General features: G+C 37.1%; 1 protein-coding gene across 1 annotated transcript in view; it reads right to left on the bottom strand.

The window, feature by feature from the left end:
• Window positions 1–2,508: 2,508 nt before the first annotated feature.
• LOC134540938 (cell adhesion molecule Dscam2-like) overlaps window positions 2,509–19,071 on the bottom strand; it is a 147,759-nt gene continuing 131,196 nt past the window's right edge. Inside the window, exons 30-37 of the mRNA XM_063384019.1 lie at window positions 18,379–18,681; window positions 17,317–17,461; window positions 14,447–14,619; window positions 13,530–13,715; window positions 8,902–9,045; window positions 7,537–7,668; window positions 5,458–5,568; window positions 2,509–2,687 (exon numbers count right to left, since the gene is read on the bottom strand). Of these exons, the coding sequence (XP_063240089.1) occupies window positions 7,562–7,668; window positions 8,902–9,045; window positions 13,530–13,715; window positions 14,447–14,619; window positions 17,317–17,461; window positions 18,379–18,681 (1,058 nt within the window). The 3' untranslated portion in view covers window positions 2,509–2,687; window positions 5,458–5,568; window positions 7,537–7,561. The remainder of the gene's footprint in view (window positions 2,688–5,457; window positions 5,569–7,536; window positions 7,669–8,901; window positions 9,046–13,529; window positions 13,716–14,446; window positions 14,620–17,316; window positions 17,462–18,378; window positions 18,682–19,071) is intronic.

Here is a 19,071-nt window from a genome sequence, read left to right on the forward strand (position 1 = left end):
CTTGTTTCAGGGTATCCTGGTGCCGGGCCAGGCGTACCTTCTGCAGACCTTGGTTCCGCAACTCGCTCACCATACCATCGCCCTGGCCCAGGTACTTTTTTTTTATTTTAATAATTAATTAATCTTGTTTTATCAGTAGAGCTCTACTATTGACTGCCATATTTTATTTTTACAATTACGTGTTTTTTTCCCCCCCCCCCCCCCCTCAGTAGCCTTTGTTTTTGAGACTATATGTTGCATTTGTGAAGAATTTTTTTTTATACATATGTATATTTTTTTAATTGTCTTAAAATTGCATGTAGGTACCGATAAAATACATGTTGTGGCTCTCTAAAAACTTGGAGAATCTGTTTACTTAATGTGTTTACATCTCACTTGTAAGAATGCCGACCCCTGCCCTAGTATCTGTTACGTGACATTTAGGTCATTCAATTTTAGCCCTTACATCTATCTATAAGTAAAGAGAAAGTTTGTGTATGTCGTGGGCGTAACGCAGGGACGGAAAGACCTAGAGACATAAAATATAATCTCCAATGGGGTCCGTTTGTTAATCAAAATTTAATTATTTTATTTAATTTTTTAAATATCTTAATCACTTAATTTTCTTCCAAAAATCTCTGCTTTTGAACATGTTCAAATGATGATATTTGTGTACTCATCTATACCGCGAGGGAATGAGTAAAATGAAGTCTCTTCCATATCTCCAACTTGATATTGAGTATTTTTGATGAACACACTCACCGTTTTTTTCTCTCCTGAATGAAAGCGCATCAGCAAATCTTGTAATCAAAAGTCTTGAAACTTTTGCAGAAAATATAATCAACATCTGGCGTTAGTTTGAAACTATAATTGTTGAATTAAAAACTGGCATTTGAAATACGGTTAAAGTACATTCAGTTCTATGGATAAAGCTTTTTTTTTCCTCCACAGGAATTATATTAATAAAACCTTTTTTCTCTTATTTGTGGTTTCAAAGGGACTTAAAAAACCTAAAATTAGGTGAATAGGTTTATCTTCTTAGGATCTAGTGTTCCAATAAGAATCATTTTTAAAATCTTATCTCTGAAATTGTTTAAATCAGGTAGGCCTAATTTTTTTGGTAAACTGATGAATGGAACATGTCATAAGTATGGTTTGAAATAATTTGACACATTCCTATTGAGAAAATGATCTCAATTATAATAATATAGGCTATTTGTGAAAACTAAAATCCACCCATTCACTGATTGAGCACTGTATATCTATATACAAAAATTTCTTAATATGAGTACATAGGTTTATAGTGGGTCATAGATCAACACTAAGAAAAGGAAATTTTGGTCACCCTTTATCTATATAAACCATCACTATTCTTTGTTAATAATGTGGTGTGTGTACTCTGATGAAAGAATAAAGTAGAGAATCTGTAAAATCAGAAATATTCTTTGCAAAAATTTTGTCGCAGAGTTTGTTAAAATTGTGAGAATTTATTTTCAGCATATTTCACTTTTAAAATTTTATTCCTTTCTTTAAAGCAGTCATGTAAGACAGTTAATATTTCAGTTTCAATTAAAGTTCATAATATATTAATTGGAATTTTAATAATTCCTTGCGGCTGTAAACGGGTAAATCTGTAATAAAGAAGAGTTGGTCTCTGTCAGCCTGCCCGTCTCTACGATGAACTCTCTCTTTCTCTGTGGTTTTTTTTTTGCCTGTAGACTTCCGTCACGAAGCAAGGGTATGTCAGCTAATTCATTATGTAACGTGAATGTTATTTGAGTGTTGTTATGGACATTGACTTTTTTTAAAATAAATTAGCAAAATTATCTAAATTAAATATCAGGCTGTCTGAATAAGTTTTAGAGTTAATTTATCAAATTAATTTTTTCTCTGGAAGACATTCTAAAATCATCAAGCTCCCCCGGCAATTTTACATGTTTCCAAAAATTACGATCCCGCAAAAGTAAATAGCCCAAGGGCCTGGCCACTGCATTTTGGGCACAAATTTATAATGAAACTTTAATTATCTAAAATGTATCTGAAAATTTTGGAATGAGAATTCGGGAAATACATTTTCTTTTATTTCCTCCTAAAGAGATGCGGTTGAAAGATGCCATCTTGGATTCCAACTTTTATATAATTTTATATAATTTTATATTTATAAATTTTGGCTCTTATTAGCATAATTTTGTAGTACACCTTGTTAAACCTGACCGACTGCTACAAATCATTTCTCTTGTGAAGTAATAATTGGTGTTTAGCTTTAAATTATTTTTCTTTCAGAGTGAGTACAACAGACTAATTTATGGTCTCGGAAAAATCAACATAAAGTAATACTAAAAACATTAAAACTGTTTACAGAATGAGATGTTTACGTTGACAAGTCGGGTGATGTTCACCATGGTCTACTCTGTACTGCGATCTGAACATGAGATAGTAACAATGGTATTGCAGTTACAAAAAAAATTTACCAAGCTATAAGATTCACATAGGGGTATTAAGGATAAAACTATAAATAATACACCATAATTATACAGCAAAATAACAATTTATTAAGTTTTATGAGATGACAACATTTAAGAGATGCCACATATTTCCTTTCTTGTTTAGTTAAACGATGCTTCTATAACAGTGAAGTTTACACTTACTGTTTAAGGATGCCATACAGAGCAATTAAAAGTTTGTTGAAGTTCGCTGTTTGTGGGCACCTGAAAAATCAATCATAAATGATATAGTCATTATACCATAGAACTTCAAACATTGCCTGATATAAAAGCAATTAAAGCCAGTTCATCTGTGTGGTTATTACAGGTACTTAGGTTATTGCTGTATAAAGTATAAAAAAAAAAAAACTAGATTATGGATTTATTAGACCTTATACTATGTCCTAGATTAAGGGATGTGACAAATCCAATATTTCCCTGATGAGAACCCATATTACAAAAAAAAAAAACCACTAGGCAAGCTTTTTCTTACATAAGATGGTTGCTAAATTTAAAAATTAAAACATTTATAACACAAATTAATAAATCAAAATTCCTACACCTTAAATTACATTTATGATGCCAAAAGTTGTTTAGATATGCATTAATTCACTGCAGAATCAAAGGCTGGATTTTTTCAGCCGGGATACCTTATCACTATCACCTAGTTCATTAAGCATTTTGTTTTACTACTAGCTGAGCCTCCAGCTTTGTATGTTTGGTATTTACTTTTGACTGGCAAAACTTCTTTGTACACAATGTTTGAAGTATTATTGGGGAAATGAACCAAGAACTAACACTGTTTATGTAGCTATCACCTGTGTTAGTAAAGCTGGCAACAAACACACTCCCCCCACCCACCACCACCCCACCCTAACACCATCACCACCGTGCATTGTAGAGCCAATATTTTTGCAATTGTGCTTTGTAGAGTCAATCTATTTTAAAAACATTTCATTGTAAAGTCATTTTATAACTTGATTGCATTGTAGAGACAATATTTTTTTAAATTATACATTTTAGAGACATTTTATAATTTTTTTGCATGGTAGAGCCAATATATTATTAAATTATGCATTGTAGAGGCATTTTATAAAATTTTGCATTGTAGAGCCAATGCATTATATAAAATTTTGCATTGTAGAGGCATTTTATAATTTTTTGCATTGTAGAGGCATTTTAATAAAAATTTTGCATTGTAGAGCCGATACATTTATAAAATTTTGCAATGTAGAGGCATTTTATAAAATTTTGCATTGTAGAGCCAATGCATTATATAAAATTTTGCATTGTAGAGGCATTTTATAATTTTTTGCATTGTAGAGGCATTTTAATAAAATTTTTGCATTGTAGAACCAATGCATTTATAAACTTTTGCATTGTAGAGGCATTTTATAATTTTTTGCATTGTAGAGGCATTTTAATAAAATTTTTGCATTGTAGAGCCAATGCATTTATAAAATTTTGCATTGTAGAGGCATTTTAATAAAATTTTGCATTGCAGAGGCAATAATATTATTAAATTATGCATTGTAGAGGGATTTTTTTTACAAACTTTCCATTGTAGATCCAATATTTTTTTTAAATTTTTGCATTGTAGAGGCATTTTTATAAAATTTTCCTCTCCATTAAAAAAAATTGGTTCTAATATGCATAATTTTTATAAATAATGTTGCATTGCTGGCATTTTTAAAATTTTGCATTGTAGAAACCTCTTGATCTCACTGTGTTAAAAGAAAAACTTTCATTACTCATAATTTTTAAATATTTTGTGTTACAGAAAGGAAGAGAATGAATGGTAATGTGTTACTAAGGTTAAGTACCCATAAACATGTATAGGCATTCTTGTAAACACATTGGTTAACCAAAATAGTTACAGTAATAAGTTGTGCTACGGTGCACAGAGGCTGGAACAAGTGTAGAAGGCCAAATTTTCTACACAGTTCAAACCTCTTCATTGGGAATATTTTTCATACTCAATTCAATAAATAATTATAAAACTAGTTGTATATGACAATGTTGAATCAGCTTCATACAATTAAGATTGGTATTTAGGAAACGTTTAAATACTGTTTTGACCATTTCCACTATATTCTCTAGTATTATAGTATGCATTTTAAAAAGGTTTATGTTAATATTTTAAATTATTGCAAATATTAATAGTATTCACTGCTAAATGAATTTTTGAAAGATGTGTAATATTTTAATAAAATTCATCAAAAAAACAGGCCCAAAGCCAGGTTTTTGGATTTTTTTTTTCTATTTTTCTCTTTTATTTATTTTATTTTATTGTTTGTGCTGCTTGCAAGCAACATTTACTATTTATGCAGCAAATCCTAATGGCAACCACAGAAAGTACAAGTGCGTACTTTGCATCCAGCAATTTTATTTCTTGAAAAGCAAATATAATAAAAGTTTATTTGCAACATGAAAATACACAAGTTTACTTGTTACCAAGGTTAGATGTTTACACATCATTAACTAGTACTAAAAGACTGGCCCCAATTTTTTTTTGTTATTTAATCAAGTATTGTATTATGTCTGTCTATATATCTTGTAAAGCTTATCTTTTATCGTAACATTAAATTTGTCATGTTATATTACCTTTTTTTTTAAACGAGAAATAAATTGTCTGGACTTTAACTTTTTTTTCTTGCCAATATTAAGAATTAAAATACTTTCGCCTTGCATTTCGATCATTCTGTCTTAGCAAAGATCAGAAGCTGTTCAAAACACTGTACGTTCCCAAGAATTTTCATAAAACTTATTTCCTTGTAATAAAAAAAAGTGTTAGGAAATTGCTGAGCATAAATTTAATGTGTCACACAAAACCTAAATCCAGAAGAAAAAAAAAATCCTAAAAAGTTAACAAGTGTGCAATATTTGAATGCAAAGTGCACTTGGGCAGTCCCGCCAGTGAATGAGAATAATCACAATCATTTAATTCAAACTGAAGGGTTAAGTGTGCTACACGAGCTACAGCTGCTGTCCAGACCTGTTGCAAGCGCAGACAGCCGACGGCTGTTCCAGCGAGGGCAGCCGACAGATCGCCAGGACCTGCCGGACTGTCGTCCTGTCGCGCTGCGGTGTCAGCAAGGCACTGTTACTGCAAGCACGACACGCCAGTCGCAACATCACACATGATATGTTATACCTGACCGACACACACATACATCATCATTGTATTTTGTGGAATGAATAAAGGATTATTAATAAATACATAACTCAGGTCATTTTGTACATACATACAATTGGTGTAAAAGCAGTTTTCAAATACCTGCATGATAAATTAGTAAGTAGATATTTATGTTTTGTACACAACTTGATGGATCTCAGCTGACCTTGAGCATGAATACGTTGCAGGTCAGAGAATTTATCTTTATTAATAAAGATATTTTCCTCTGGTAAAAGAATGTGAAAAAACTTTTAGTGTAACCTGGCTGGTGCATCTTAAAATATTATGGAACTTATTCTAACAGAGGCATTTATTAACACTAGAAGAAAGAGAATAGTTTTTAATTTTTAATAAAATGTAACATAAATCATTTTGAAGCATGAATATAGTTTCAAACAATGTAGCAATTATAATGTTCATAATTAATTAGATTGCAATGAGTGACAAATTGTGCACATACGTACACAAATTATAGTCTATCGTAACTGCACCGAAACACTCGTACAGATAGTTATGACCCAATTTATTTGTTTTACAGTGTTTAGTAATTTTGGTAGTTTGCCTCTAGTAAGCTACTGATGTAGTGTTTTGCTTTAAGGTGAACTTGTGTACATTTTAATAACGCCTATTGCCTGAGAAGCACCTAGGTCCCTCCCCTAACCCGGAACCCTCCCAGCCCCTGAATTCCTCTGACTTAACGACCCCTCGGGGAACACCCCAACTTCCTCTCCTAGTGACCCCCACCCAAATAGGGACAAGGAAAATGTTATTATGGAATTAAGGCCAGTGCTCAAAGACACAAAAATAAGTGTTTAGGTGATGAATGTAACACACCTGTACCCTAACTACATTCCAACATTCCTAGTGCAAGACAGGACATTTATTTAGGCAACCGATTTTACATGCATGCGCAGAGCTAACTTTTTCGTTAATTTCGTCCAGATGGCTGAATCTCATCTGGTGCCAGTAACTTGTACATAATCATTTTTATGATAGCGAAACTATTCTGGAATACATTAAAAATACACTTTAATGGTCATAAAAACAAATCATTGCAACTTTAAAAGTTCTTGAAAAAATTAAAACTACACAATTTAATTCACGTGAAAGTGTTGCTATCTGTAGGATATTTGGTTTAGCAAATATATCAATGGTTGCCAAACATCTGCTAGAATACATTGAAATCAGTTTGCAAGTTAGATTACAGTTGTATCACAAGGTAGTGCTTAATTGCCACCTTACCGGAATGTCTTGAAATGCCGCCCGTAGACTTATTATTTTGTGTCCAACATAGACGCATAACTAGAGTAGTCAGTTAAAGTATAAGTTCTTCTTTGCATTAAAAAAGGAACAGTTTGCACATAATGCCTAATGAATACTGAATTTATAGTTTTGTATTATAATTACAAAGTTACTTTCTCTATTATTGAATTAGGATTGCATCGGATTTATATGTTTAGTGGTGTTTAATTATTTACTTTTAAACTGCATGGTTTTTAGTGTTAAAATAATTTTGATAATATAAAGGAAAATTGCATTTAAAGTTCTTTTTGCAGTACCTGCACAAACAGTGTGTCGTACAAAAATTAAAGTGTGATCTTTCAGCAAAGTACCTAATATATACCATGAATTTTGCACTCAAGAGTGGAGAATTTTTATTGTACTAATACATTTTGAGAAGAAAAAAAAACACAATTTTAAAATATTTTTCTTTAAAAAGATTTAGTATGAAACACTCAAATAGCAGTGACTAAAATAAAAGGTTCAAGAAAAATCAACTACCCAACCCAAAAAAATAAAAAATTACTATGTCCCCATGGAAAAGCAATTTGCCAGGTTTTCGACCCGGGCCGTGACAGCAGCTGGTCACAACTGGTCACAACTGGTGAGCGAACGTACCAAAGGCTTCCCACGAGGCAAGAAGTCACATGTCGGACAGCCTCTCCAGAGTGTGGTCCAGACGAGACAAGTGACGGCCGTGGTGCTGCCTGGGGGGAGCGTCCCGCAGCGTACTGTCGCGATCACAGTGCCCTGAAACACACACCGGGCACCGTTGGCAACACTGCGCTGCTCTGCTTGCCGTTCGGTTACTGCCGATAGTTGACAGAGCCGGCAAAAACTGGACCTCAGCACCACACAGTACTTCAGGTACTTATTATCTTTGAAAGATTTGTGTAAGTTTTTGGACATACGCCATTGCTAAGAACTTTTTCTGTTGAAAAAAACTAAAAAATAAAGAAATAAATAAATAAAAATACCCCAAAAAAAAAACAACACAAAATTAAGCAAAAAATTGCTGTTGTCAACAAGGATATAAACACCACAAAATATCAGGTACTTGCGTTTGAAAGGTCATTCTGTCACTCAGAAGTGCTGGCCATCAGAAGCGTGGGTGTTTTTACAAATATTAGGGACGCTCTTTTACAGCGAAACTGAGCTGGAGGTGCTATGGGCAATTGGCACTGATGGGACGATATTTGACCCTCCTTCAACCCAGGTGGTTCATGCTATCAGCACAATATGAGGTGTTTCAAAATACAACTCAATCTACAGTGATTGGCTGTGTAATTATGGTACTGAATGGAGCCAGATGTAGCTAAATCATAAATATTTTCATTATTTTTTTTTTCCTACCACTATTAAATATATAAGGACCTATTTACTTATTTAAAAAAATTGGTTGTCTGTAAAGTTGGTTTACGGACGATAGTTTAGCGTGACAATGTCATAACAAAACATTGATTAAATTATTTTATACTTTTATTAATAAAATTGAATCATTTTTATTTTAATAATAAAAGAATAAATACTTGAAATTATACTAGTAATCATATTTTTAAAACGCAAGAAAAATTAAACTTTATTGCCGAAATTGTTGTAATAAGCAATGAAAACCACATTAACTTTTCACTTCACTTTATAAACAGTCGACGAAACAGTTCACGTGTTGATGACTTGTAATTAATTATAAAAAACTGGTGTTTAGCTTTAAAGTTTAAATATAATTATGAACAAGTTTTCATATAAATAAATTGTAATCAATTTATCTATCATCAATTATATGAATCACCATAATTTTTTAGTCAATTGTAACATAACATCATATTACTGCACTCGCCGACGGCATAACAGAACAATGTGCGTAACGGGACACAGCGAAACAGGACAATGTGCATAACGGGACACAAGCAGCCTGCATTCATCTATTTATTAGACATTGTCACGTCAAGAATGCGACGTGTGTTCCGAGATGTTGGTGCTCACCCTCGCGGCGCGGGGTCCTGCGAGCGCTGACGGGCGGGAGGCTGCGCTGGTCTGGACCGCTGCTGTCAGAGTCGCTGGCGTCGGGCCGGCCGGCCGAGCGCGCTCCCAGCTGCAGCGTCTGCTGGCTGGAGATGCACGAGATCTCTGCGAACAATCCCGCGCGCCGCACGCCCGTCAGCTGTGCAGTTCCTCACGTCATCAATAGAGCCACGGAATTTTCGCGCATTCATTTAGTCGCAAGCCAGAATGCAAACCTCCACACTGCCGGCACTGTGTTCGTGATAGGACCGCAGTTAATCTGGACACGCCCCTCCTACGACCGTGAGCCAACGATGTCCAGCTAGGAAAGAAGTAAACGAATCAGGTAGTGCCAAATAACAAGGATAAAAATGTTCTCGCTGAGAAATCAACCAATGGGAAAGTAAACACGGGTCGAGCACACCTATAACTTTGTATTCTATCCTGAGGCCTGAGGAATCCGCTAAATTTCCGGGACTCTAGTCATTAGTTTATTCAACACTTGCTATACAAATACGTATTAAGTTTCGAAACCTTCTGCTGCAGAGATCTCGTCTCCCCCCCCCCCCCCCCCCCCCCAATAATAAGTCTTCAATTTCATCCCCTCTAACAATGTATTTAGTTTCGTAGTTATATTAAAAATATGATTTCTGTGATATAACCCATATGTTGCGCATGGTGCATTTATTCCAATCGTGGTAATGTGAGCACTTGTGTTTTTACAAATTTGTTCTCTGAAAATATTTTTTTATAAAAAATAATTTATATATTGCAACCAACTAGTATAATTAGAATATCTAGGAAAGAAAAATGCCTAAAAACCACACGCCCGTTATGTTCCTTACGTCATTAGTTAATACAAAACTTGCTATATGAATAAGTATTAAGTTTCGAAACCTCCTGCTGCAAATGTGCATCGCTCTGTTTATACTGAGGACTACCATGTGTCGCAACCAGCATACCAGCTCTGGACTCTACCGCCTCATACTGCACGTGCCATACTGTGGTCATTTAATATTTGATCAGAACTGACCTGGTTCTATAAAGACTTACACCAAAACATTCACAGGGTCTAACACCAGAGGATCATGTTTCACTGTGATGAGGTGGGCCTTTCTTACAAGCATTCATTCCACCCAATCCTTAAATTTCATTACCGGATCAGAATATGCTCTCAATGTAACAAATAAGAAGTGGGAGTTACCATCACCCTACAAGTCACCTTCTCTAATGAGTAAAATCTACACAACTCGCGAACTTTGCGAATAGTATCACATTCAAATTATAAATAAAATATGTATTATAAAATTATCTGAATTTTATTTATTAATGCAAAAACAGTGAAATTCCGTTACTACGTACTTCAGAATAACGTATCTTTCAGTTCAACGTATGATTTTAAATTCCCGCTCAAAACACCAATGTAAATAGGTATTGTAAAAATATTTCATTTTAACATTAAAAACGTATCCTACCTTTCAATACAATGACCATTCTTTTCCAGTTATCAGGAAAATTTTAAATAGTAGTTACTGTGTTTGCGCAGGGGTTCTTTAATATAAATGTACATTATGATTAATTTTTATCACTTTCAAGAATCGTTGATTACTCTCTCGCCCCTCTTTAAGAGAATTGTTTTTAGCTGCACCATCTTTTGGTTATTTATAGAGCACGTTTTAAAAGTTTCAATTACCGCAAATACAAACGTTAAATAAAAATTATATTTTAACTTATATACAAAATAGAAAATCCAATGTTAATTTATGCAGGTTAATTTTTGAACTGTTTGGTGTCACAACATGGCCGACATGCTTTAATTGTTTTGCCATGAAGGTCGGAATGTTGCCTGGCACAGCCATGCTCGCGACGCGCGCTACTAGTGCGGAGCTATGGTTATCTATGGATGAGAGGTTTGTTTACGTTTGATGTGGCACGAGGCAAACAATATTGTTGATTGAATATTTTAATCAGGATGGATGGCCAAAAAGATAAAAAGAAACGCAAGCAGTTTACTTCGAAGGAAAAAGTGGAAATTTTAGAAGAAGTTGACAAAGGCAGGAAAAATGCAGATGTGGCACGATCGTTTGGTTTGGTGCCCACTACACTGTCAACAATAATAAACAGTCATCTTTATCTGGTGGTCGCAAGAGACTTCGCGGTAAATATGTATTGTACGGATTAGCGCCAAAAAAAATCGTACAAATATGAAATAACTTTCATTATATGCTATCTTACCTCCTCTTTTCAAAACTGCCTGCGGAGATTAAAAATTCCAATTACTTTTGAAGATATAGAATTTTTTAATATTCATTTTTTGCCGAATTTTTTAAAAAAAATTTTAAAAATACGAAAATACCTTCATTCTGTGCTCTATAACTTCCTCTTTTCAATAAACCCGGCGGAGATAAGAAATTCCAAATACTTTAGGAGATATGAATTTTTTAATTTCAATAACTATATCTGTACATCCACACGGCGTCGACCATTGTTTTATTTATTTACGAGTGTAAATTGTGTTTTATTGGATAAGGTTGTCACGTGATAGGTCGTGATAGGCCAATATTCAAATGAACCAATAGGTGATGATTAATTTCTTATTGTTCAAAACGATGTGTAATTACAACGGTCACTTCGCTATTTGGATTAGATGTTGTAGGCATTCTTGGAATTCGTCTATCATTATCGTGTTACATTCTGTCTTTGAAATGGCCTGTGTTTCTGGGAATAGTCAGCTATGCGGCGGGTGTACCCTGCATGTATTCGATTTTGTGCATTTGTGTGATGATTGGAAATTTTTGTTTGAATTTTTAGTTGATCATGGAGTTTTGAGTAGTGAGGTAAAGTGCGACCAATGTGGGACGGTAATTGAGTTGGCCGAGGACAGCGAATATTTTCAATGTCACCGGACAACGGTAACTCGTGCCAGTAAAAGAATTAAAAGGGTAACTTGTTGTTTCAAAAAATCTTTCAGGACCGGCACGTGGTTTTCCAAAAGTAGACTTTCGATTGAAACGATTATGAAGATGACTTATTTTTTTTTAACGATTCATCACCCAAATACTGTTTTCATTCAGAAGAATTGTAATGTCAGTTTGAAAACCGTCGTAGATTGGTCGTCATTTTGCAGGGAAGTATTAATTAAGTGGAGTTTGGACTTAAATGTAGGGAAGTTGGGTGGGCCGGGGAAAGTTGTCGAAATTGATGAGGCAAAAATTGGTAAGCGTAAAAATAATAAGGGGCGAGTCATCCAGGGTCAGTGGGTTTTTGGCGGAATCGAGAGAAATGGTGATAACATTTTTCTCGTTCCTGTCAAAGATCGTACTAGCAGAACGCTCCTGCGCGTGATCAAGAAGTACATTTCGCCTGGAACAACAATTATAAGCGACTGTTGGCGTGCTTATAATTGTCTTTCTAAGCATGATTATCTTCACCTGAAGGTTAATCATAATATGAACTTTGTTGATCCCGACACAGGGGCGAACACCCAAAGAATAGAGAGACTTTGGCGGGAAGTGAGGCAGAATGTACCTCGATATGGTCGACGAGTTGACCACTACGTCGGGTACCTTGCGGAATTCATGTTCCGTCGGAGGTATCGCGACGTAGGTGAACGTCTACATCATTTCTTATTAAGTGCGAAGGAAATGTACCCGCCTCCAACTTAGGTGAGTTTTTAACGTTTCAAATTTTGTTGTGTTATTTTTTATTATATTGTTGCGCGAAAAAAAAAAATTACGTTCGTTCCTACTGTTAATCATTTGTTCCGGGTTTGTTAGGTTAGGTCAGCTACATTAAAAATGCTCTAAAACTAAACAACAATTGAAATAAATTTATATAATTTTCATGTCCGCTCAGTTTTCAATTATTTATAATGTAGCTGACCTGACCTAATCTACCTTTGTCCCGTTTTGCACACACGGCAAAATATAAAATGGCGCGGCTCGAATGATTACATAGGGCTTGTATTGCAAAATATGAACGGCGATATCTCCAAAAGTAATTGGAATTTTTAATCTCCGCAGGCAGTTTTGAAAAGAGGAGGTAAGATAGCATATAATGAAAGTTATTTCATATTTGTACGATTTTTTTTGGCGCTAATCCGTACAATACATATTTACCGACTTCGCCTAGAAGATGACTAGGGAATTCTATCCCAATAAAGGTACATATCTGCAAAATAGTTTAAAGTTTAAACCATTTGTAATTTTGTGTTCAACAGATATAAATTTTGTATATGTATGCCTAGGCTATTGACTTAAGTTCAGTATTTTTTTTTTTTTTTAAATTCTTGTTTTACAAATATTTGCTTCCAAGCTACTACTACTTTATTTTTAAAAATTCAAAGATACTACGTTTTAAAGGTAACTATCAGAATAAAGTACTTTCATTACTAAGTATAAAAGTTGAGGCTTTATTGATGTACTTTATAACGAGATTCTACTGTATAAGTAAGGAAGTGCTTAGCGATTATATTAGTCTCCAAACCTACTTAGAAGTTATAAAGTAACCTTACAACCCTTGTCATGTGACCGTGATGCCTCAGCACACATGCACACGTAGTTACTGAAACTGTCGGAAGAGCCGACGGCAGAGGTGGGCGGGGAGGTTACCCAGGCTGTCGGAGGAGCGCGCGGCGCGGCCGGCGCGGGAGCGAGAGCCGTGGCAGCCGGCGGCGCACTCCTGCTGGCTGAAGGTCTGGAACTGCACGCAGTAGTCCATGGTCTGTGCGCCCGGGGAGCTGGGCAGCTTGCCCGGCATGCTGAACATCTCGTAGGGGCCTATCTCGTAGTCCTGGCCTGCAGCCAGCACAAGACACCAACACCCTGCCTGCTTTCAAACACTCTCTCATATCACGACCTACGGTTCTTTAACCTTCGTTGGCGTTATTATCACTGCTAGTGTATTTACTAATGTCATCTATCCCAAGTCAAAATAAAATTGCTGTATGGTTAAAAAAAAAAATATTCATTATTTATTGAAGATAAATTTTTTTCAAAACAATATCCTATACGGTAAAAGAAAATAAGGCGTGCAGCTATTGGTGTTTTGGGAGCATTCAAAGTTTAGTGAAAGAGGCCTTGTCATAAGAGCTATCGCTAGAGACCTGAAAAAAGTAGGGTTATTTTTTCCTCAAAAGTGGTGTTATTTTCCCCAAAATTCGTTTGCTGGCCACCTGTAGATGTTTTCCTCTTATAGCACCGACGGAGGTGGGAGTCCATGCACTGTTAGTGATAACTATGTTCCTGTTATCGCAGGGTGTGATTTTACAACCAATCTCTAGTTCAGGCTTCTGTTTATAAATGAAAGTCACCTGTATCAACATTTTTAGAAAGTCAACAAAAATGAGGATGGTAAATCCCATCAGGTGCACATTTAGTTATTTAATATTAAAAATTATAAAAAATGAAATAGATCTTTTTTCTTGAAATACAATTTGGTGCAGAATATTAAACTGCTAAGATATAAAACCTTTTGCTTTTAATGCAAAATATTCTTTGGGCAGACATTTCTCAACCCCAGAGCTGACCTGTGTTGCTGCCGTCTTTGTGAAAGTTCTTCCGTAGCGGCGACGGTAGGTACATCTGCTCAGGAGTGCAGCCGCCTTCCCCTAGCTGTTTGGAATTCCTTTGGTTCTGCAACTCTGCCAGAGACTTGGTTTCACTGGCTGGTTGACTTTGAGTGTAGCAGGTTTCTGTTCTGCTGGCAGATATCCACACACATCATCCACATGTTTTACGTTATAAGTGATAATTTTTGTTTTATAAATACACCACAGATCCCTGAAATAGTTTTTACTTGAAAATGCAATGATTCAAAAAAAAATTTGACAAATTTTTTTATTACTACTATTAATGTTCTGGAAGGTACTGTCTTCCTTGAAACAATATACTTTGAATTTTAATTTTTTTTCCAAACATTTATATTTACAATAGTTTTAGCTTAACTAAAGTAACTTTGTATAGGGGAATGCATGTACAGAATTGCAGGACTGTCTTTAAGAAAAATGGCCGGTAAGTATTTTCTGTGGAAAAAAAGTACCATACACTTAAAACACATTATTTATTCTAGTTTTATTTTTGGTATGGGAAACTGTGTATTTTTATATAGGATAAATTACTTTAATGAAAAAAAAAGTTACACATTAATTTTTTTGTTCTTACCAATTGATCGGAACTTTATAACATTTGTTGGAGAACAGTAATTTAAGTTTTATCAATTGTTTTAGAGTTTTTTACACCTACAATTAAAGATTGATTTGTATTTTAGCGTGGCAGCGTTTTCATAAGTTTGCATATTTATAACTTTAGCTGGAGCTACAAAAAGTTTGGAGAGAACCAAAAAATGAAAATGCAGTCAAGGGGACTGTCGACAGAAGTGAAAACTTGAAACTTTGTTTTTAAATGTGTAATATGACATCATTTCTGCATCAAATGTACGTAAGAAAATGATTTTGGTATTATATCAGTATAATGTCAACATGATATCATCTATTCTCACATAATTTTTTTATTCACAACAGATGACAGTGGTATGTCAAAATTACATAAAAATTCATTACCTAGCTATGACTTACCAGTGATGTCAGACCTAGGTAATGTATTCACGTGGTCAAATTAACTTCACTCACTGTTACTACAGCATGTCGGTGACGCGAACTCACAAGATTTTACCCATCCAAAAAAGAGTCCAACACGCACATGATACAGTCGAGTGTACACAATGTACCGTATTTACTCGCACAATGTCCCCAGTAATTTGGCTACATTTTTGACCAAAAAAATGGGGTGCGGACATTATGAGGTGAAGTCCGTAAAAAAATTTTTTCCTCAAAATTTTACGTTTTGTGTAGAGTAAAAAAAAATTGTTCTCTCATAATTAGTTTACTAGCAGAGCGCTGGTGACTGGCGACCCTCCGCAGCGGACGTGAGAAATGTGACCGGTGTCGAGATAATTGGGTGCCGGTGATTAGTGGATGACGCCACTCATTTTTTTTTCTTCTCTCACTCGCGTGTGCGCTCCTACGTTCAGAAGCCGCAGCCAGCCTACACAAAATAAACACTTTGCGTGAAAAGATATTTTTTAATCTTTCATTGAGATGACCACTGACGGCACGGGGCAGATGTCTAATGTCTGCATTAGCCGGCGCCGGCGAGCCTCCCTCCCTGTCCCTTGCACACTGTGTGTGTACAAAAACAGTGCGCATGTACCCCCACCACTTCTCCGCTACCTCCCCTACTTTGTGACGCAGTGTGAGTTGACGTGTACTGGCTTGTGCTATATATTGCCCATCCCCTTGCAACTCGCGTGACGTCGAAGGCAGCTGCGCAGTGGAGTGCGAATTTCTGAGTCCGGACGGTTTCACCACGCTACAAAACCCTCTCAGCGACCGCTTCGGAGAAATGAACAACTCAAGGTCAAAGCATTGTTGACAGCGTCTGTAATTTTCCATCCCGTTACTGTGCCTTTCAGGGGTGGCCAAGGTTGCTTTGTCTGGTGCGGACTTTATGCAGTTTTTAAAAAATTCAATTTCAAGTATTTAAAAAGAAATGTACGGACATTATGCGATTAAATATGGTATTAGTGTACATATGCGTGTACATGTACACAGGCAGCTGCGATTCGCCAGTCTGACGCAACACGTCACTAGCATGTCGGTGACGTGAACCCTTAAGTTTTGCTCCTACCAAAAATCGCTCAATGCGGCCAAGATGTTTTCACTTCAAAAAAAAATGTTTTGGTACCCATCTCAATGGTCTATGTATCTTCTTGATGTAAGCTTTTGGACATACGCCATTGCTAAGCACAAGTATGTCTGTAGAACAAAAATACAAAAAAAAAAAAAACACAAATGACAAAAACACAAATTAAGCAAAATATTTCTGTTGTCAGGATATAAACACCACACAATACTCCGCAACAGGAATATGGTCAACAAACAAAGAAAAACAAAGAAAAATAGACTAACAGAATGAAAAAACCCCCTACAAATGATGACAGCACAAAAATACCGAACCCAAAATAATTCAGCACAACAGTCGAAACGAGACAAAAACATGACAAAATGAAAGACGAAACAAACACAACAGTTTTCAAAAAAAAAAAAAAAAAAAAAAAAAAAAACAGAAGAGAATCGGAAAAAATAAAACCCCACAAATGATGACAGCACAAAAATATTGAATACAAAAAAAAAAAAAAATTCAGCAAAACTGTCGAAACGAGACAAAAAACACGACAAAACGAAAAAGACGAAACAAACAAACAAAAGTTTTCCTTAAACAGAAACGAGCGGGACGTTTCGTGAACTGCTACCTGCTCCCGTCCCCAGGCAGAGACGCACATGGTAGGGAAACACAGGTGCGACTCTATGGTCCGTGTGTCTGTACCAGCGGAACTGACCTCCTGTGGACGAGCAGGCAGGCGCACACGCACAGCGCGACGGCGCAGACGGCCCCAGCCACTGCCGGCACGACGAGGCCCAGGGGCGTGTCGGCGGCGCTCTCCGGCTCCGTCACGGCGGGGATGGTGTGAGACGCCAGCACCTCTGGCAAACAGTCGCCCCACACAACGTTCACATCGCCGCCAGGTCAGCGAGAACACTGGTTACCACACCGGCGAGCTGGGCACAGGGAAAATTTCTGCCTCTAGGTTCGCTGGCACAGCAACGCAGGAACTTACTACCTTGTTGAAGGGGATGCCTCCCATTTCAGGTCATGATTTTATATTTTTATTAATCACTGATACTCGTTTAGACTTTTTCAATTGTTTAACTTTCACATTGCAGTTAAAACTAAAAAGTTTCAGTTCTGAAATAAATTAAGTTCTCCTTATTTGTACAACCCAAAAACGTTAAAAATGTAACTTTGGCAGCTAATTATGCAAAAAAGTATGAGCTGTATATATATATTTCATTTCGTAAAAGTTAAACAAATGAAAAAGTCTAAGCCAGTATCAGTGATCAATATAAATATAAAATCATGACATGAAATGAGAGGCACCCCCTTAAGGGCTCCGCCTACCCGGACACACACACGGTGTGCAGAGTTTCAGGAAAAACAATGAGATTTCAAAACTATTCAAGATATCCGAGTGTGGTCTGCTTACGAAAAGCATTTACGAATACGCTGAGGGCCAAAAAGTGCTTTCGATTTCGGATAAAGTTTTTAAACTGTATTTTTAAAAAGTGTTAAAATGGCTAAAAAGTGTGTTTTCAGATTAATTGAAAGCACTTACGGGCCTTGCATTACACGTTTTATCTTCATTTCACAGCCATATACATAATGTTACTGTCACCGCTCAAATATCACAGTTTTCCTGTGACGACGAGAAGACTGTGCCCCAGTCCAGAGGCGACAACGCGTTAGAAGCCAGGGCTTGTACGTGTCACATGAGTTGCTGGCGACCAGAACCAGACGGACCGCGGATCGGGAGGGAGGAGGGAGGAGCGAGGGCCTAACTCACCGCCGGCACGGGTGCGCGTGGTGAACACGAACTGGTGGCGGCAGGAGCCCGCGTCGTTGTGCACGGCGACGCGCAGCGCGTACCAGGTGCCGGGGGCGAGGCCCGCCAGCACCACGGCCCGCCCGGGGTCCCCTCGGGGGGCGGGCGGAGGCGGGAGACTCGCCCAGCCGCCCCCGGCCCAGGCGCGGTGCTCCGCCTCCCAGCGCAGCAGCGGGCAGCCGCCGTCCGGCCACGCCTCCAGGTCCAGCACGGCCGCCGTGGCGTTCACCTCCAGCACGTCCTCCTGGGCGGGCGTCGCCGGCGCTGCGAGCACACCGGGACCGTGCCTCACGCACTGCCTGGTCCGTGCCATCGTTCAACAAGTGCTTCCTATCTCGCAAAGACACGCTTGGTTCCAGCTCCGAACGACTTCCTGGACAGTACCACTGTTCAAATAGTGCTACCTATCTTCCTACCGGACCAAGCTTCGAAGCCCCGCAAAGACACGCTTGGTTCCAGCTCCGAACGACTTCCTGGACAGTACCACTGTTCAAATAGTGCTACCTATCTTCCTACCGGACCAAGCTTCGAAGCCCCGCAAAGACACGCGTGGTTCCAGCTCTGAACGACTTTCCTGGCCAGTGCCATTGTTGGATTTGTAAATGGTGCTTACCCTAGATTTATTATTAGGAACCCCAGAAAATGGTAAATAAA

The sequence above is a fragment of the Bacillus rossius genome, chromosome 17 (genome assembly GCF_032445375.1).
Source record: "Bacillus rossius redtenbacheri isolate Brsri chromosome 17, Brsri_v3, whole genome shotgun sequence".
NCBI classification, from domain to species: Eukaryota; Metazoa; Arthropoda; class Insecta; order Phasmatodea; family Bacillidae; genus Bacillus; species Bacillus rossius.